We start from the raw sequence: 22,114 nt of genomic DNA on the forward strand, positions 1-22,114 counted from the left end.
ACTTCTATACTGAAAAAATACAAAACAAAAGCCACACATTTCCTTGTGTAAAGCCATAGTGATGGTAACTCGAATACTGTTCAGCCCAGTGGCTAAATTAAACAGTACAACTATATACAAAATTTAAACAATTTCTGACAAATTTCTACAGCTGGATGTAGGATACATTTGAGCTCAACAACTTCTGGGAAATTTACATGGCAAAGCATAAGCTTTAACACATTTGGTTCAAAACTTTAATATATGCTAAGAACAAATGTACAACACAATCAATATTCAGTTTCTCATGAGAAAATAAAAGCACGTATCACTATAAATATCGTACATCAGATTTCATCACCAAAAAAGCATAGTCAGTCCATCTTTTAGAAATTGATATTGATACTATTGCATCTTATTTGGACAAAAGCAGAGCATAAGATCAACACATTATGTAATGCTAAACCAGATATCAGAAGTTAATGGAGCTCATATTTATCTTACAGAGCTAATAATTTTCTCCCTTTAACCATAATCTACAAAATATAGTATTTTCATCAAGGCCTGAGATTATTAGGGTTAAAGGTGTCTGCTGCTGAAGAGATTGTTTTAAAAGGTTCCCCTGTGAAAATGGCAAAAGTAAACTGAGTCCTTCCCCATGACAGTCTCCTACAACATAACACTGACTAACTGAAAGGAGCAGGATGCACCTTCGGGAGAAAATATTACTGCAAACTTTGGTGGAAAGAAGGTAATTGGGATCATGACAAAATAATACACAGAACACATACACACACGTACACATATATGCCATTTCTTAAAAAAAAAACAATGGTGTTGCTTTCATCTTTACCATCTCTTCCTTCTTCAACCTCTTTAGAAAATACAAATCCAGGAATGACTGAAGGGAACTGAAACGTTCCTGTAGCTGTAGGTACCTTGTTCCCCTAATTCTTAAGAAAATTGTGCCATACACTTTAGGTGCAGATGGAAACGACTCTACATTTTATCAAACTGAAAGCAATGGAATAAAAATGTAAAAATGCCTCTTTGCTTCTGCATACTCTTTATGCGGCAGAAAACCACGTCTGAGAGTTGGGCTCTTCCATTGACCAATCAGGAGGACCTAGGGCTCTCCTCACACTTGGTTGAGAAGTTAGGTCAGGTCTGCAAAGTCAAGGCTAATTTACTTGGGTTTTGCTATACTTTGCACAACTAAAATATTAACAGAGCTATTCATGATATTATTATAAATGAGACGGCTTCACACTACCACTTTTCTAAGTCACCATATAACCTGCTCATGTTGTACTAATTCTGAGACCTACATATTCCCTCTCTACATGAATGTGACTCGTGCACCTAAACTGCTTGAAGAAAACAATAACCAGAAGTGTGTCATTTTTAAATCTGCAAATTAAAGAATTTCCAAAAAGGGAAATTAACATTAATATCCCTATAGATAAAAAGATCAGCATCTCATGACCTTGATGGCCAACATAATAAAAAAATCCCAACCGTCCCCTGTGAAACTTAACTTGTTCTGAATTTAAACCCAGACACTCTTGTCTTTAAATTTCATCACATACAACGTGGAATGTTTGTGTGCAGCCTAGTACCGGACACTTCATATGCGACACCAAACAGTCATCTAACTGAGCAACACCTGAACTTGTAGGAAAAAAAAAAGCCACGTTTACACATGTTGAGACAGTGAATGCAACAGTTGTTTTACTTGTAACCACATGACAAAAGTGATGTCAGACACCACAAGATTTGCTGGTTCTTCTCATGTTCACCCATGTCCAGGATTATCGCTCTCCTAGGGTTGAATGCACTTCTTATTCTAAGAATGTGGAATGTAATGAGGAAAGGGAAATGCATAAAGTAAGGAAAGGCAAAGAGTGATGTTCCCTCTTTAGCTTTTTAGCTGTGAAATAGTTAATATCCCAATATGATATACATTCCAAGTTACCTGAGTTTAGACTTCAACTGAAGTACCTGAAGCTAGGCCATAGGGTGGGCACTGTGCAACTGTTGTGGCCATTCCTTTTATTTTATTTTTTGCATTGTATGTATTACAGAAGTTAGAAACAAACACCTGGATCAATTGTAAACATAATCCTGAAGTACAGTATTTTCCATAGGACAAAACACAGCAAGACATTTTCTACTGAGACAGGCAACTTTTTGATATAGAGCTTATTTATACTGAAGAATTTGGAACAAAACACAGGACACAGTACTAATCTGTCGAACATACTATGAAATGCATAGTCTCCACTTAAAATGCTCAATGACACACACGTTTTGCAAGCATTACTGCTTTCCACGAAAACTGCTGAATAGGAGTTCCGTCCCTGCCAAGATCAGTGTTAAGAGATACTTTATGTTGCTGAGAAGTATTTTGTCGGTGGTGATGTTCTGAAAGTTTTGTCACTCCATGCAGATAGATGTCTGAGATCTAGCTCCTAATCCATGGAAGGTCAGGTTGAGGCCAGCTCCCCTTCGCTTTAGATGATCACGTAGTTCTGTGCAGAGATGTGTTCCTCGCCCTGCAGTTCCTGCAGGAGCTGCGGTGGCTGCTGGGATGGCTGCTGGACAGAGGCCTCCAGGGAGCCTGCCGTGCTGGTGTCGTCAGAGAGAGACGTAAAGGAAACGCGGGAGGAGAGCTGCTCCACGGTCAGGGTCGCCAGGGCCGCGCTCTGGCCAGAGTTAGGGGAGTTCTTGAGCATCAGATCGGAGGCAGGTAAGAGGGGGCCTAGGAGTTTTACAGGACAGAAAGCTGATCCGGTTGGGATGAAATTAACCTTGTTTTTGTCAGGACATGAAAAGAGAGGGGCTGAGATAGGCTGACGAGACCTAAAACCATAAAACAAAATGAGGTTTACAATCACGAAAAAGCTAAGCACTTTCCCAATTAATTGGCATTCTCTAAAACAGCTCAAGTGTGAATGGCAGGGAATGAGTTAAGTGTACACAGAGGGGTAAACATCTTCCATAGCACAAGTCAGCTGGCAGACTACTGATGTACACAGCACTGAAGTCATATTTGAGACAAAAGCATTTCCAAAAGGACTGGGCAAACAAATTGTTTCAGAGATCATTAGCTTGCTTTCAAGCATTTAGGAACATGGAAACACATCTTACATTATAGCTGAAGATTATGCAAAGTTAGAATGACCCTTTTCTGTTAAGAAAAAGTATACTGGGGAGAGGTATTACCCCATGATAGATTTGGTTTTAAGCATTTCCTTTTTCTGCATCTCCATACATACTTCTACTGACACAAATCAGAAAAAAAAAGTTTCAGTAGTTTCTCGAAGAGCCAATCAGCCCAGCAGAGCAGGGTCCACAAGCCCTTCCTCTCCTCCCACGCCCAGGAGCCATCCTCTCCCACACCCCGGTCTCTGCCCCTGTCTACGAGCAAGAGCGCAGCCGCCTCCACCGGCACCTGCGCTGGGCAAAGGGATGAGTGAGCCCAAGAGCCACAGAGTTTTTGCCACGTATTTACAGCATGAACCTCCTTTCCTTTAATTTCGAATTTTTATATATTAAAATTTCAAAAAGAAAAAAATCTGTAAATGGAAAGTCTAAATTCAGTGACTATCCATGCTAGAGTTGCTTCCAGGGAAGGGCACTGGTTCCCGCTGTCGTTCGGCTACCTGCACGAGGACAGCAACCTTGCTGCTGAACATCTATGTTAGCCATCTCGGTCAACAGAGCCTTAGAGGGGAAAATTCTTAATGATTGAAAATAGTTCTTTTAGCTAGTAAGGATGAATTTCCAAGTTTCTTTTGTATTAGCTTACATATTTCCAACATACAGGCTCCAATTTCTCTTTAATGAGATCTCTTCTTTTGCCTATTCAATTCTCTGTTCATTATTTTCAAACACATTATCAGCTGGATGGAGTAGTTGATTCATCTGTAATCAACTGGTCTCAGTAAAAAGCTTCACAGCTTTGCAGATCCCAGCTGATAGAAAAGACATTACTTACGCCATTTCCTCAAAGACCTTCACTCGCTCACATCCCTCTGGGGGCTCCCGTTTGAACATGTAGCTGTTGTTTGGTTTGGGAGATGAAGCATACTTGGGTAACGGTGAGCTACTCCCACTGTCTGTAAATTTAAAGCAGTTACATTAACTAGTGATTGAAAGCTCTTTTAAATTAAATTTGATTTCCAAACAAGCAGCCTTTTGCACAATTTATCCACTATTGCCCCTTTGCTTCCACCACAGAGCTTCCTTTATTGCAAAGCTATTTCTAACACCCTTGTGTAGTACATTTCTTATAAATAAAAGCTTCAATGCAACAGTAATCTGCCATACCACAGAACATAAAAGGATGATATTTTGGTCCAGAAAACTGCATTTATTCAGAGAATAAAGTAGAGCTGTAGTCCTGAAAACAAATACATTATTATGTATTTCAAAATGTAAATGAGTGGCGTAATATGTATAAGTCATACAGAAGAATTACACACTATTATAATACAGGGTTCTCTGTTTTCGCAGTGTCCAACCAATGTAATTGAAAATTTTGGTATGTGGAATAATCTCCTCTAGCTCTTAGCAGAAACATTACTTTTACTCAACATCAAGAATAATATGTATGCAGGGGAAAAACAGGTTTATAACACAATGTCTTTTTCCCTCAGCCCACCATGAAAAAGTAATTTGCTGAGGATTTTGCCTTTGAAAATGTCTATATAAAAGTACTTTTTAGCATAATTTGTATTTTTGCTACTGGAAGATGAGAAATCTAAAAGCAACTCTACCTAACATGTTTTCTTCATATTTCTGACCAAAAAGAAAATGGCCTATTCATGAAAAGCTGTAAAACCTATACGTAATTTCTCCCTTTCCTACCTGGCAAGGGATTTGGGAAATTCAAATTCACCAAAATGTGTCACTATCTCTGTGAGATGCCAAACTGTAAAGTCAGTAACATACTTGTATAAATACAATCGTCCTATTTAAACAAATTCTGACTTAATGCAAACCAATCCCCACTACTAAAATACTAAGCACATAATCTATTAAAATGTATTATTTTAATACATAGTTTGAAAGACGGCATTTGCACCATAATTACATTTGTCACAATTTTGATAAATTGCTGTAGTTTAGGATACAGAACACAATCTAACATTCAGAATCAGACTGATAGATGTTTTTATCATTACTAATGAAGTATAGTACATGCTTAGAAAGTAGACCCTTCAGGCACACTTGTAGTGTATTTGGTGAATGATTCAAAGAGCTTCTATGTTAGTCCTGGGAACAAAGATGTGTGCTTATATTTGAATATGGCTATATCTCTGGCCGGGAAATCACTGCCTGAAAAATAACAAGGCCACACTATTGTGAAACCTAGAAACCCACATAGTTTCTCTCTCACTATTGTTATGCATGTCCCTATAGATTACGTATATAGTCTCTTGGAAATACGTCTTAGAATTAAGTTGCGGTTCTTCACATACCATGCAGATTTGAGGATTATTTTAGATTCAACACTTGTGCTATATTGCTTAAACAAATCTCCCAGGAAGGGAGAAGGGGAAATAGGAATTTCTCTCTTAAGCTGATGCAAAGCATCGTTAACCTGACTAGAATCTGAGTTTGCTGCTCTCTCTCTGAGCGAGACTAGACCAAACAGACCAGTCCACAATCAAAAACTGGTGGGAAGGAGGCCTTGAACTCAGTGTAATACCAAAAATACAGCTTGACCCTGCTTTGCTATCCAAACAGCAACAAGCCACACAGAGGAAATACGGAAGGAGAGAGGGCATGCGGAGGCTCCACAGAGACTACTGCTGGTAAGAGCAAGCCCTCCTGGCGGGCAGAAGCTGCCTGTAACCATGGGCTCGGTGCCTTCACCAAGCATTTTTGCCATCTACAGGGTGTGGCCAAGTCAGTAGCAGTCTGAGGTTCACTGAATTATCATGTAAGAATTATTATCTAGCTACGATCTTCTGTGTTTTATTTCTTACTACATCATCAGGCCTACCCACATGATTTCTCTCATAATTTTATTGATAATTTCAAGGGACTTTCCCACAATTGAAAGTTAGATGTGAGTTGAGTAATCTACGAAACTGATTATCTTCCCATTAACAATCTACAATGAATTAAATAGTTTTTCTTCTTGAAACTTTTCTGACTTCAAACACACACACACACACACGTTTGTTTGTATTTAATGTCTGGTAGTCTGGAAAAACAAAGCTTGAAAGCACAAAATTTGGAAACGCCCACAGACTTGTTGACTCGGAAGTGACTGCCTCAGGTAACCGCGCAGTCTGATGGAGTGCAAAGAGAAGCAGGACGGAGACACCTCGTCGGGGGTTTCAGCTCTGCCACCAGCTGCATCGCTGTGTAACCTTATATACAACTGTCTCTTGGAGTTTCTACATAACTATAAGAATTGCCACTTCTAACTCTAAAATTCTGTGATTTTTTAAAAAATGGTTCTAACATACAAAGAAGGAACACTGTACCAACATTTTTTGCTTTATAAAATGGCAGGCTTCAAAACATCCCACCTGAACAACCCATTCTACCCATTACAGACTTTGATTTCTAACTTACTCATTTAGAACTCTTTGTTGAATTTAATAACCAGATTTCAGAAAGGGAATATTATGAGGTGAGCATGCCTGTTCAGAAGACTCAAGATAAAAAGTCTCATGGTAATCTTAATTTAATCCCTTTTGTTCACAAGCATGATAAATTTTCTTATTCATTCTGTTATTCCACAGCAGAAAATAACTAGACATGTAGATGAGATTAAGTTAAGTGTTAACTTATGTTCGTATAACATCATAGCCAATGTCACTTAATAAAACTAAATGCAATGAATATGATTATTTACATAGCTGTCTATATTCATAACATTCTCATCTATATTTATGACAGGATAACCCAACTCTGAAAAATCAAGAGTGGAAAAACATTTATTGGTTATTTTACTATACTAGATCATACTTATGAATCTGTATCATATTTACCAAATAAAATACAAGTAACTTGTCCAATATTTTAAAACACATACTGAATTAAAGCTCAGAAAAATTAGAGACGTTATTAAAGTTTAGAATTCAGTGTAGAAACACTATTCATTAAACTATGTGTACCTTTATAAATTTAAGATTTTCTGAATTTCTCCTTATAAGTGGCTTTCGTTATTTCTGATAGGTTAAATTGCATGGGTCACAATTCCAGTATAAAAACACTATTTACATTAAGTTGACCCATTTATGTGGACAGGTATTATAAAATCTTTGCCATGTTTCCATTCTAGCCCTAAGTTTATAGATGTGCTTTATCTCCTAACTATCAGATTATTTTACCAAATTTAGATTAATTCTAAAACTAGTAATATAATTTCAGAGTAGTGGCTCTTAACTTTGGTTTTACACTATACTCATCAGAAGATGTTTTAAAAATACCAATATGGCCCTGGCTGGGTAGCTCAGTTGGTCGAAGCATTGCCCAAATGTGCCAAATGTGCAGGTTCGATCCCCAGTCAGGGCATATACAAGAATCAACCAATAAATACATAAATAAGCAGAACAGCAAATCAATGCTTCTCTCTCTCTCCCTCTCTCTAAATCAACCAATTAAAAAAACCTTAAAAAGCAATCAATACCAATGTCCAGAGCTCATCCTTAAGAGATTCTGATTTTAGTCTGAGGCTATTCCCAGTAATATGCTCCTTTTTTGGAGTAAGGCTCACAAATTCTTTTGAAGTACAGCCAAATTTGAAAATAAATCATGAAAAAGTTAAAACGCTGATTTGGAGTTAGGCCACCTGACTTCTACTGTTACCTAGGCCTTAAAGGAAATAACTACTGATACTAGCTATGAAAAATGTATGTAAAAGAATTAGGATAGTGCCTGAAATACAGTGAGGTTTCAATAAATATTACTAGAACAGTGGACGCATCATTCCTAATTTGCAAATTTAAAATGGTGAACCATTCAAAAACTAAGTGCCTTTTTCACTCCCTCTCGGCAGAAGATAATAGCAGAAGTGTCATTTTTAATAGATATGCACATTCTGAATTTTTTCAGGTACATAGAGACAAGATTTTGTGGCTGGTGAGAAAACAAGAGTAATATCTGGAGTACCAGATTCTCCAGTGTGTCTGCCCAGAATGAACTACTGCAGTTCACGATGGCATCCTTCAGCATATAGAGACCTATCATCATGAAATGAAAATCAATGCCCTAAGCATGCAGACTCTATAGATTCCCTTACAAAGAAAATAGTTTTATAATAAGTGCACTAATAACTAGTAGAATGAAATTCTTACTCTACCTTTATCAGCTAGAAGAACAGGCTGGGAAAGTGAGCACAGAGTTAACCAGCACTATACTCAATGACACATGAAGAACATAATGAAAAGCTAGCCAACAGAGTTAGCTTAGAAATACGGTTGACTAAATAGGATCTAAACAGAATTATTTTCTCTACTACTAAAGTTACTTCTTTTGCTTCAGGAAATAAAATTATCAGCTGTAGTGTGGTTTGATGGACTAATGAAATCAAGAAACACACACTATTGTATACCATTCCTTGGCAACAAACTTTTGGAACCAGGTGGCATTATCAATCTATTGAAAAGCCTACATTTAAAAGCATTTTAAAAATACATTTATTGATTTGAGAGAAAGAGAAAGGGAGGGGAGAGAGAGACAGAGAGGGGACCACTGATGCAAGAGAGAAGCACTGATCGGTTGCCTCCTGTATACAGACCAGGTATCACAGTTGCCTGGACTGGGGAGCAAACCTGCAACTCAGGTATGTGCCCTGACAGGGAATGGAACCCACAGCCCTTTGGTTATAGGACAACACTCCAAACACTGCGCCACACGGGCCAGGGCTGAACCCCTAACCTTCTGGTGCACAGGATGACGTTGCAACCGACTGAGCCATATTGGCCAGGGCAAAAAACTTAACATTTTTAGTTAACTCCAAGATCAAACTGTGAACACGTAAGGAGAATGTCTGGCTTTTACAAGTAGTCCCTAAGGTTTCCATAAAATTTTAAATTCGACCTTTATGAGAAGGTTACAGAATTTTAATAAAATAAGACATCAGCTATAGCTAAGATCTTCATTAAACCAGCATTCAACAAAGGGTAAGAAGGAAAAAAAAATAACATTATAACCTTTGCTACTTATGTTTTGCATCTTCCACAAACATAATCCTGACATGCAGAACAACATTGCTTACTACTGTCTCCAAATGTGACTTGGAATTGTTGATGTGCCAACTACTCACTCTGAATCTTTCATGAATGTGAACAACTCACTCTGCATCTATCTGACATGGCAGTTAAAGGTGAAAGCAAATTAGTTTATTGAAGAGAGTCCTCAACCCAATTTCTACACCAAAATCATCTCTTATAAATGTAAATCGCAATGGTAAAACTAAACTGAAAATAAATTTCAAGATTACACAGAGTATTTTATATCCTGAAAATAAGTAAGGATCTCAGGAAAATCACTGTGATACAATCTTATTTTTTATATTCTTGAACTTTTTAAATAAAAAAATTTTCATGGACATCAACTTGCAAAAAATGGAAATACACTGTTTATATTAAATTGCTCCTAAAGAGTCTTACAGAGGAAAAAAATCAAATACTTCTCATAACAGTTTCATTATAGTTCTAAATGCTCACTTAAATATTTACTGAGTGCTTAACTATATGCAAAATAGAAGGCAAAGAAAAATGCTATAAATGTCTTATATTAGGTAAAACTCAGTATTTCCTATTTTATTTTCAATTCTTGCTACACGAAAATGGCACTATAACACCTTCAGGCAAAAAGCCACATGGAACCTTACGCTTATCATTATAGTCTCTTAAAAGCCTGTTCTTTCTCTGATACTCACGGCCTTACGAGTGGTGGTAACCATTTCCCACAGCTCCCAAGCCAGAACTTGGTTAGAACGTTGCTTTTATCTTCATCTCCCGTCTCACCTGCCACACTGACCCAGACACCACATGGTGCTGCTGCTTCTTCCATCCCTTTCCTCCAGTCCCCCTGCCCTTGCTACCCCTTCCCGTCTTTGCCCTACACCCGTGGTTTCCCAGCCGAGGTGCACAAAATGGTTTGTTGACAGGCGGGAAGAAAATATTAGGATATACATATATTTACTTTCTACTTTTAAAAATAAGAAAGGAAGCTTTACTAGCACATAGTGTGGAGACTGAATTACACACACATATATAATTAAGACATATATGAATTTATATTAGGGGTACAGATTAAAGATTGCTGGAAAAGGTGCATTATAAATCAAGTCTGGAGACCACAGGACTAGACTACTAACACAGCACCTTCGCGGACCTCCTGCCGTCTCTCCAATTCTGTAGTCCCACCTGAGCTATGGCCCTAAAAGACAAAGCTGGTCATGCCCCTTTGCTGACAGAAGATCTTTGCTTGGCTCTTCATTTCTCTTAGCAAGACCTCCAGGCCCTTTATAAATAGTGGCCTCTCCACCTCTCCACTCGCACTGCCTTCGTCTTTGCACCGTTCACCCTGTGCCCCAGCCACACAGTTTCCTACTGTTCTCCACACACCGGGCCCTTTCACAGCTGGATGCCTGTGTAAAGGCTATTCCTCCTACAAAAGCAGCAGGAAATAGTATAAAGTAGTAGAAGGTCTTTGTTGGCACCTGGGCTGCAGAGAATTTAAGAAGGTTACTTCATTTCTCTAAGCCTCAGATTCCCCACTCTTAAAATAAGGACAACTAAATGGTAATGGGAAAAAGTACAATAAAAATTAAAAAAAAGAAAAAAGAAAAAAGGACAACACCCCTGTTCATAGGACTGTAGTTAATATTACAGGAGATAACAAAAGGAAACTTGCCTGAGCACATTTAATGACCATAACAATGCTGTGAGGCGGTGGTACCATCATTATCCCTAATTGACCAGGGGAGGAAACTGAGCTACAGAGAGGTTGAGTAACTTGCCCAAGGGCACAGGATTACTGTCCTTGGCAGAAGGAGGATTCAACCTGGCCTCACCAGTTTTGATCTATCTCAACTCTAGTGTCCTCGCTGGAATTAAGAGGTGACTAGAAGATCAATGTCCTTCCAATCTAATATTCTATGCTTCTAATTAAAGTCTTACAGCCCAGGCAACAACTTTATTGAGTCTGCCTTCAACTAGATTCACAAAGAGAATGAGTGGAAGGAGTATCCCCTATGTGTTGACATTTATTCCTAGAGGAAAACAAAAGATAACAAGGACAAAAAATTCAACAGTTCCCCTTTTCCTCTAGCCTGATTGATAACCTGTATGTTCTCCCCAGTCATGAACAGAGTAGAAGATACGATGGGTTTTAGCAAAATTACTTCTTTTCCCCTGATTTCAACAGGAAATGTGAAACTCTGCTTTCCCACTAAAGGCTTATCACAAATTAGCATAATCTGTTTTTTTGTTTTGGTGAGGAGTTGGGGAGAGAGATTATCATACTCTTTCTGAACATTCAAAAGCCAAACAGAAAATTTAACAACTTAAAGAAAAAGACACTAATATTTTCAACACAGATGTAAAAATATAGCCTTAAAAATGGACATACCATGAAGAGATCTTAAAGAATTACTCAAAAAATCTCCAGTAAGCACCACTCCATTTTAGGCACTACTCTTATTTGCTGAGGATATAGCAACAAGCAGAATGAAGTTACCTGCTCTTGTTGGAGCTTACATTCTGTTAAATATACATCAGGAGATTAAGTGAAAGAAACATACAGGCACGATAATAAATTTTGGGTTGCTTCTATTGCACTCTGTGCAATAAATGCTAGACTCTGTGTCATAAATGCTAGAAATCAGTTGTATAGTTATTCATTAGTTTTAACTTAAGAATAGTAACTCATCCGGAGAGCTAGCACAGCATCTGCCATTGGTACAGTTGTGGACATTTTCTGAAAGTGGAGGAAAGGCATTTATTTACTGGATGTTTCTTATGTGTTGTCAGAAGAGGAATATATGTAATTTTATATGTTATCTTGAAAAAGAGAAACAGAAGATATGACCTTAGAGCCATAATTCTGAAGTAGATCAGTGTTCTAAAACAGCAGCTAATATTATTATTTAATTAAAGTTATTGGGGGACATTGGTTAATATTATATGTTTCAAGTATGCAATCCTATGATACCTCATCTACGTATTGCATTGTATCTCCCCAAAGTCTAGTCTCCCTTTGTCACCATATGTTTGACCCCTTCTACCCTTTTCATCCTCCCCCCACTCCCTTTTCCCCTCTGGTAACCACCGTATTGTTTCTGTGTCTATGAGTTTGTTAGTTTTTGTGCTTTTGTTGCTTTAGAACAGATCTGTGATGACTTCTTTGTTGGACCTGCATCTCTATCCTCTTTGTAATTTTACCACTAAGAGGTTCTTCTAGTGTAACAGACACCCTGCAAACACATGGGAAGCGTCATTTCATAGAGAACAGATTCAGGCTCAAAACCAGTCATTTGCAAGATATGGTGGCTAGAAGAAGTATATCCAACATATATCATTTTCACAATATAAACTACCATAAGAAAAGTGCTACAAAATCTTGGCTGATTAGGCTATCTAGAAAATAGAGAGGAGTTCAAGTATGGTAAGAGCAAAGGTAAAAGAAAAGGTTAAGAAACAGAGCCCTAGAGAGAAATCAAATAGAGTTAAAATATATGTAGAAAGGAATTAGAAGAGTGAAAAATTCAAAGTCAAAATTCAAAGGGTCACCCCAAGACCCTGAAAAGACAAGATAATGCTTTTTTTTTCTCTTCTGCAACTAAGGGCTGCTCAGTCCTAACACCCAAAGTTTAGAAATATTACTATTTATGAGTTAAATTACAGCATGAATTAAATAGGTTTTTATGCATTGGTCTTGGGAAACTCCATCCACATAACATACATTGTTCCTGTGGGAAAATATAGTTTAAGTTCCAAGTAACTAATTTATGGACTCTTGGAATACAACTCTCTGTAGCTGGACTAAGGAGAATGGTTGAGTTGACTTCATGATTAGAATAATCAATGTTTCCACTATATCTTACAAAATTGCAGAATTTTGTAACAACTGCCTACGTGAGTTGTGCCAAAGATTAACTATAAGTGGCAGAATGAAGTCTAGATTCTGTGGCTTGCCCAGCACCATTTTGGCTACCATCAGGGAATACTGGCGGAGCTGCTTAAAGAACTAATATTTTGACTCTGCCATCTGTATTACATAAATGACTGTTTTTCTCCCCTGCATTTTGGCCATGATAATGTCTTAGGATATATTTTGAGGATGTCAACAGGAGAGCTCCTCTTCTGGACCCCTGAGTTCTCCTCTAGACCGTAATGCAGGATCTGTGGCTGTTACGTGGTTAGTTAGCCTGGCAACTTTATACATGTGACCAAGATGGATGCCTTCAGTCTTTTGGTCACTGGAAAAACCTGGCAAAAAAGAAACCATCAGCTGACACCATACACAAAAATAAACTCAAGATGGATAAAAGACTTAAATATAAGTCACAACACCATCAAAGTCCTAGAGGAGAACATTGGCAAGAAACTCTCAGATATCCCACGCAGCAATTTTTTCACTGATATGTCTCCGAAAGCAAGGGACATAAAGGAAAGAATAAACAAGTGGGACCTCATCAAAATAAGAAGCTTCTGCACGGCTAAAGAAAACATCAGCAAAATGAAAAGGGAGCCAACTGCATGGGAAAATATATTTGCTAATGATACATCAGATAGAGGTTTGATCTCCAAGATATATAAAGAACTCACTCGACTCCACTCCAAGAAGACAAACGATCCAATCAAAAAATGGGCAAAGGACCTGGGCAGATGCTTTTCTAAGGAGGAGATACCGAGGGCCCAGAGGCATTTGAAAGGATGCTCTGCATCACTAGCCATCAGAAAAATGCAGATCAAAACCACCATGAGGTACCACCTCACACCGGTCAGAATGGCCATCATAAACAGATCAACAAACAACAGGTGCTGGAGAGGCTGTGGAGAGAAGGGAACCCTAGTACACTGTTGGTGGGAATGCAGACTGGTGCAGCCATTGTGGAAAGCAGTGTGGAATTTCCTCAAAAAGCTGAAAATGGAACTGCCTTTTGATCCAGGGATTCCCCTGCTGGGACTATACCCTAAGAACACCAAAACGCCAATACAAAAGAACCTATGCACCCCAATGTTCATAGCAGCACAATTTACAATAGCCAAGTGTTGGAAGCAACCTAAATGCCCATCAGTAGACGATTGGATAAAAAAATTATGGTACATATACACAATGGAATACTACGCAGCAGAAAGGAAAAAAGAACTACTAAACTTCACGACAGCATGGATGGAACTGGAGAGCATCATGCTAAGCGAAATAAGCCAGGGGGCGAAAGACAAATACCATATGATCTCACCTATAAGCGGAACCTAACCAACAATGCAAAGATGCAAGGAAAATATGACCAGCAACACTGAAAGGAAAAGAAATCAACAGAGACAAGAGGGAAGGGGGGGGGCAGGGAAAGGGAAGGGAAGGGGAAAGTCAAGGAACACATAGCAAGGACTCATGGACAAAACCAAAGGGGAAGGGTTGGGGGGGGAGGGATGGGGCAAGAGAAAGTGGTGGGGGGAAGGCAGAGACAAATGTATTTGAAAAGTAAATAAATTAAAAAAAAAAAAAAAGAAAGAAACCAAAACATGAAAGCAGTCTCTTAATGGCTGGGCCTTTCTCAATAGAGTGTTTTTATCCTGGCATGGCAATTGCAATAACCAAAGAAAAAAAATCAATAGGCTAATCAACTAATATTATTTTAGAGGTCTCAACCTATACATGATTCATGGAGAATAGATGTGAGAGGAATAGGCAGCAATACTGTGAGCCAAGTGAGGACAAAAAGTGTTTGGCAAATGAGCACTAAAAGAATAATCAGCTCCCCAGAGCATCCTTCATGAGAGCACACATTCCCAATGGCCACCCCGCCCCTCCCGCGCACGTCTGTGCGGGTGCCTAAGGGTGTCTCACCCAGCTATTCTACCACAGAACAAACTTTTCCACAGCTACTGAAGAATATGTAGGTACTCAGAATCAATCCTAGTTGACTACAAAATTATAGTATCAATTCTGTTTTCATAGTTAATGATGCAAACCTGTTAGAAATCTGTAACTTCCACTTTTTTTTTTTACTGGAAATATATGAAAACAGAAGACCAACTTATTCTTTATTGTGAGAAAATGCCAATTGTAAGACAGAATTAGAATCTTAAAAATCCCCCAGAATTTAGATTATGCATAGTGAAGCAATGCGTCAGAGTCTATATTCCATACAGAATACATTCTATATTTTAAACTATATTCTCTAGTTTGAATGACACAACATATGTAAGTTTCAGAAACTGTAAAACTGACAAGTTCCTCTTTTGTCCTTTAGTAGGGTATTCTTTATTTACATTACTATTACTCCATTAGATTAGAAATTTCTTATAAACCAGTATCACATATTATCTATTTTTATTTCTCCAACTCTCTAATAGAGAAACTGACATATAGTAGATATTCAACAAATGTTTCTTAAATAAACTATAAGTATTAATTCAGCTGAAAGACATAAACTACCACTCCTGATCCTAAAATACATACATATGTGCATACACATACACATATACTATTCTTTCTCTTCACAAAGAGAAAGATACTATTCTTTCTCTTCACAAAGATGGTACTTGACTTGAGAACTAGAAACTTCACATTTTAATAGAAGGTCACACATTTTTTCCTGGGAAGAGTAACAACACAATGCTGCAAAGCTTATGTTTACATAAAGCTTCCAGTAGATTAAGAAACATATCATGCGGTCTTCAATACTAAACTGAGGTAATCTTGTAGAAAACAGAGCAATGTCTTATGTGATTCTGAGATTTCCATAATTTCTAAAGGGATTTTAAATCTCTTTAAATCACTATAGCCACATCCAACACCATATATTGAATGTTTACAAAGTATCAAGGGTTGTGTTAAGCACTTTGCTATAATGTCTCATTTAACCCCAAAATGATATGAAGTAGGTATTATCACCCAAATTTTACTAAGAAATGTATTTTTAGCCGTTAGGAAAAAACTACTGGCATTAGAGGTCATCTGAATCAATGTTCTCTTTTCATATTTAAAAAAACAAAACAACAGAGGAACAGATGAAAGAAAGCACATTTGTGTTATGCAGGTGAATGTGTAGTATGGAAGGGCATAGGGGGAAAGGAACAGACTGCCTTTTTTGGTCAGAAATTGTCTAAGAAATGGTCAGAATTCAGATTATTATACTATCTTGAAAAGACATCTGCACTTCCATGTTTACTGCAGCATTATTCACATTACCCAAGACAGGGAAACAACCCAAGTGTCCACTGACAAATGAATGGAAAAAGAAAAACTTATTGTATACATGCAATAGCGTATTATTCAGCCATAAAAAGGATACTGTGCCATTTGCAACAACATGGATGGACCTGGAGGGTGTTATGCCAAATGAAGTAAGTCAGACAGAGAAAAATACTGTGTGATCCCACTTATATGTGGAAACTTGAAAATACCAAACTCATAGAAACAGAGTAGGACGGTGGTTGCCAAGGGCTAAGGAAATGGCGGGGGCGGGGGGCATGTAATGTATGGTATGGTGACTAGAGTTAACAATATTGTACACCTGAAAGCTGCTCTGGCAGTAGAGCTTTAAAGTTCTCACCATAACAACAACAACAACAAAATAGTAATTATGGGCAATGACAGATATGTAGATCAACCTTTCTGTGGTAAACATTTCACAATATACGCCTGTATCAAGTCATCACACTGTACACCTCGAACTTACACAATGTTTTATGTCAAACCACAATAAAAATAGGAAAAAAATTCAGATTATTAGATATCTGACAGAAATTAGGCCAGACAGGAAGGTTTTGGCTAAATTGCAGAGCAGCACTTTTCAACCTTTTTCATCTTGTGGCACACATAAACTGAATACTAAAATTCTGCGGCACACCAAAAAAATGTATTTTATTTTCTGCTGACCTGACAAAAATAGGTATAATTTTGATTCTTTCACAAGGAATGGCTATTGTTGTGTTGGTTGTTGTCATTTCTCAATTTGACAATCGACAGGAAAAGAAGCCAGTGCCCCTGGCTACACAGTCAGGTACTGCATGCTTTAAAAATTCTTGCTTTAACCAGTGGCGCACTGGTTAAAAATCACTGTTGCAGAGAAAAAGTCTGTATTTTTCCTGAAACCACTGGGGAGATAACAAGTAATAATAATGATGATTATTTTTATAGCAGCAGTTACCATTTTCTGACTCCTTGAGAGTCAATGTAAGTTTTGTGCTCAGAACTCGACAGGACTCAAATCCATTCCTGTGTGTGAAAGCCAGTGAGGCTCTTAACTCCTACAGTTTTAAACTTAAAATCTGAGTGAGTGTGGGAGTCCCCATCCTGCAGAGTCCTCCTGGCCGCCATGGATGAAGAAACAAGTCGTTGCAGACACGCTTGGTCTGCCAGGAGAAAGGGGTGGCGATTCCCTCCAGTGGAGAATGCACCACACCCTTCCCTGAGGTGGCTTTTATTGGAATCGGTTGTGTAGGGGCATACAGCATGCATGCAGAGCTTATCAATCAGCGCCTAAAGGCTATATGTACAAAAAACAGCTAGGAATCACAGACAACAGCTGAAGGAACACAGAGATTTGCTTCAGGTCAGGGTCTGTCAGGCATGTTGACATCAGATGGTTGTTAAAGTATGGCTCCTAAATCCAGGAAGGCACTCCTTCTGTTTGGAGCTGAAACACCTGGTTTATATTAACAGAGCTATACAAAGTGAAGCAAGCTTCAAAGGGTACAATGCATTTTTCAGACTTGATCCCCCACGGGAACCCTCGGTGCTAGCATCGGGTAGCGTCTGCCTCCCAGTTCTCCCAGTTTCCTGGTCGAGACTGACAGGCCCCTTTCAAGGCCTGGCTTGTGCAGGGCTACAATTTCTGATACCACGCAAAGTGGTCCCCAACAAGTGAGTGCCTCTCCGAACTGCAGAAGCCACAGATCTACCTGCCTCATGGAAGACAGCCGCTTAGAGGCCCTTAACGTAATTCACAACCAGTTAACTAAAATGGAACTCATCTACCATCCTCTTAATACAATTTCTTTGTGGTTTAGCATCTCTCAATTACCCACAGGCAGTATGAAACTTAAAAAGAAGAAAACAAAACTCTAGAATTGCTTTCCTAGCCCTGCTATCCCTGCTATTTTTACTTTTCATTTTAACCCAAGTACAAGTCCTAATAAGCAGCAGACGTGGTCAACCTGAAACGTACGCATCTTTTCTATTGGTTCAGCAAAAAATATGGACTTTGGAATCAATCATACAGAACTGTTTTGCCATTTACCACTTGTGTAGCCTAAAACAAGTTAATATTATTTAACATTACCATTTACCTTCAAAACAAATATTCCTACTAGAAGCAAGGTGTTTTCTTGTTTGTTCTATTGCCAAATCTCCCTAATAAAAATGTTGTGAGGGGGTGTATTTGCTCCAGTAAGATGCCTCCATGAAATGAAAGTTTCCTAGTGTAACATTCTGCAAAATGGAGACCTCCCACCTGAAGCAAAGAGATGCCTTCAATACAGCCTTCATGGAGTAAGGGAGCTCACAAGGTTTTCAAAGATGAAAGGGTAAAAGAAAGGGGAGAAACACTGAGATCCACCCTCAGAAATAAGAGCCAAGGACAAAGTCCAAAGTAGCTGCCACTTAACATCTCAATCAAGAGTCAGGCATAATGGGGAAGCCAGGCACAAAAGCATCCACACTCTCCCATTCCCTTTCTATGAAATCCAGTAACAGAGAAAAGCTCAATTACGGTGATGGAAGTCAGGACAGCGGGTACTGCCAGGGAGTGAGGGGGAAGGGACGGTCCGGGAAGGGGGCCGAGGGAACCTCCTGAGGTGCTAGAGATGTTCTATACCTTGATCTCGGCAGTGGTTTTGGGAGTGCACACACAGGTAACAATTCGCTGGGCCAAGCTCTTAAGACCTGTGGCCTTTACATGTAAGAATACTTCAAAATAAAATAAATTAAGGGGAGTGGGGATTAATTTAGGACAAGGACTGTAAAAATCCTCTAAGATTCTGTAAACCTTAACTTTTCTATGTTTTTCAATTTTTGTTGCCTACAATCTAGTTCTCTATGGAGAGAAGCAATGGATGTGTTATAGGATAAGTTCAACGTTTCTTTGAAAGTTGCGAGGAAGGTGGAAGCCGGGCAGTCTTTGTTGCCTTCTGTGTCTAGGCCTGAGGGGGTCAGATACTGAAAGGAGAGTGAGCGGTGGTAGCCGAGTGCCAGTCACCAGGACAGAGGGACATGGGGCAACAGTTTGGGCCGGATAAGCAACAGACTCCCAGAGGTTCTGCCCTCTTCTTGGTGTTATCGATAATTCATGTAACACCATAATACAAACCCTGATGCCTTGCAGGTACGTATTAACATTTATCTACTTGGTTAAAGATATTCTCATTTTCCCACCAGTATATTCAGAAATTATTTGCTCCCAAAGCATTCTGATTATGAACTCTGACGAGAGAAATGAGAAACACAAACTCTACTATCACCATCATTAACTCAGGACAACACCAAGGAAAAACCTGTGTGTTGTATGAAATGAAGCTGTACACAACTCCGCTGTACAGCTTTCATTAGCTCTTAGAATCACGTGCTGTGCTTCTCTGACACATTTATGGAAGATGTTTGTAAGAGTCACAAAGAAGGGGGTATGTGAAACCAATGAACAAACAAACCTAGGTTAACCAATCCTTTACAGTCCCACCATTCAACAAAAGAAAAAATAGGATGTAATGGTCTAAGACAAGAAAGTATAATGAGCAAGGCCCTATAACAAACCCTCTGTCTAGATGAATGATTTCCCTCTTACCTTTATCACGATCATAGAGTAAATCTTCTGTGGAGCAAGGGCTACCGTCCTGGGATTCCGGGGGACAAAAGGGGGAGACGCAGGGTGAATGGCTGCTGCAGCTGCTGCTGCGCTCCTGGACGGAGGGGGTCTGAGTGTCAATGCTGCGTGTGCTGCTGCTCCGGTAGTGAGCAGGCAGTGGAGCTCTTCGGCCATCTGGAATATCCAAAGGCTGTAGGAAGGACAACATGTGAATGACAGTGCGTTCTATTGATTCATAGAGAAAACACACAGCGTTTCCTTCGATGTCACCGTTCACTACTATCGTCAGCAGAATGGATTCTTCCAAGAATAAAGATACCAATCTTGTGTCTTAACTTCTGCATGTCACCTTTATCAAATGAAAAATTTCTTTCAAATTCCAAGTAGGTAGGTTTCAAAGTACTAAGGATAAATTATCTTTAAAATTCTATAGCTGTCTGAATGTGTTCTACGTTAGCACTTCCCACAATATTCCTCAAGAGCAGAGGCTTTTAATACTGTATCCCTAATGCCAACTACTGGGTCTGGCACATAGCTGACAGTAAATACATGCTGAATGAATTCATTGAACTGCTCAAGAAATCATTCACTCGCTAGTAAGAAAGGAAAATCCAATATTCACAGCTATTCTTTTCTGTTTGTTCATTCTTATTTTAATTTTGGTGACCAGGAACAAAATCTTGTTTTCTACTTCTTTTGCAAATTACCCAAAATTTCTAATAGAGAGGTTTTCTCTATTAGTACTGAATGAAGAATATTAACATAACTCAGAACAATTCTACTAATTTGGAATCAAATTGAGAAGGACTCCTCATTATTTTGCTTAGTTCCAACGCATTGATCTGAGTGGCAAAAATTAAAAGTAGAAATGAAACTATAATCACAGAATCATATATTTTGGACTGGGTAAGACCTTAAAGCTTATTAGTCTAATGTTTTTGCAAATAAAGAATTTATAGTTTTGAGCTCCTGGTGACATGGCTAGTTAAATGGCATCAGAGCTTCTGCCTAGTAAACTTTCTACTCTGCTTCTGTTGTAAAGACAGATCTTTCGTCTTACCCCATTTCCTCATCTGTGTGCTCAAAAAGGCTAACAAATAAATTCTAGATAATAATCATTTAAGATGTTTTTTGTTATTATATAGACAAGATTGCTATGCTAGGTAAAAGAACCAATATACTCAATTTATTTACAAATTATTTTCATTATTTACTGCTCTTACTCTGAACTTTGTCATTTTAGAGTTTTTAGAAATACCGTCAGAGAGAAAATGGTTAAGATAAAATTAGGCAAGAATAAAAATGTATCTGTTTTTCTATAACAAACTGCTAAGCTAAAGCTATACCATCTTCACTTACAGTTCTTAAAAGCAGAACTATAAAGAGATTATGTAAATAGCCCTGAAAGGTCACAGGTTAGATTCCTGGTCAGGGCACATATCCAGGTTGCGGGTTCTTATCCCCAGTTGGGTACCTAGGTGGGCCTTTCAGGGGGCTGGTTGGAGTGCATACAAAAAGGCACTGATTCAATGATTCAGTGAGAGAATCAATGATTCTCTCTCACATTGATGTTTCTCTCTTTTTTCTCACTCCCCTCTTTAAAAGAAATGTCCTCGGGTTTAAAAAAAGAAAAAAGAAAAGAGGATTAAAAAAAAAATTAAAAGAAGAGATTATGTGAATACTAGTTCATTTGTAAGTAAATTAAAAAAGTAAAACTTTCCAATTTAGCAAAAAATATTCTTAAACATTAATTTATTTGGTAAAGTGCTAAGAAAATGCTACTTTATTTTTATTTACAATTTTTCTTTTATATAACTAAATTTATGTTTTAATTATGTTTCTTCTTTGTTAGAATGAACAAAGGATGAATCATTGATGCATTTTTTTTTCTTTTTTTGTGGGGGAACAAAATTGTATGATTAAGATGTGTCAGGTTCTCAGGGTAAGCCACAAAGAATGATCATTTTGGAAAATATATTTGAGGGCCTCATGACAGCTATTTCTTAAAATCTAGATATTTAAGTTGATAAAAATGTTATTTTAATAAAAATGTCAATATTAGTAATCAGGAAAATAATTGTAGCTAAAAACTTTTAAGAATTAGAGTTATCTTTTGTTCATGTC

The 22,114-nt window shown here is 38.2% G+C and overlaps 1 protein-coding gene across 2 annotated transcripts in view; it reads right to left on the reverse strand.

The window, feature by feature from the left end:
- Positions 1 to 800: 800 nt before the first annotated feature.
- The window catches only part of GLCCI1 (glucocorticoid induced 1), a 95,215-nt gene continuing 73,901 nt past the window's right edge, over positions 801 to 22,114 (reverse strand). For both annotated transcript variants that reach the window (XM_054564089.1, XM_054564088.1), the window contains 3 exons: positions 19,970 to 20,180; positions 3,980 to 4,100; positions 801 to 2,841 (listed from right to left, as the gene is read on the reverse strand). In XM_054564089.1, coding sequence (XP_054420064.1) covers positions 2,493 to 2,841; positions 3,980 to 4,100; positions 19,970 to 20,180 — 681 coding nt within the window. In that variant the 3' untranslated portion in view covers positions 801 to 2,492. The remainder of the gene's footprint in view (positions 2,842 to 3,979; positions 4,101 to 19,969; positions 20,181 to 22,114) is intronic.

Source organism: Pteronotus mesoamericanus, unplaced genomic scaffold, assembly GCF_021234165.1.
Source record: "Pteronotus mesoamericanus isolate MK-2021 breed Mesoamerican mustached bat unplaced genomic scaffold, CSHL_Meso_final scaffold_85, whole genome shotgun sequence".
Lineage (NCBI taxonomy): Eukaryota > Metazoa > Chordata > Mammalia > Chiroptera > Mormoopidae > Pteronotus > Pteronotus mesoamericanus.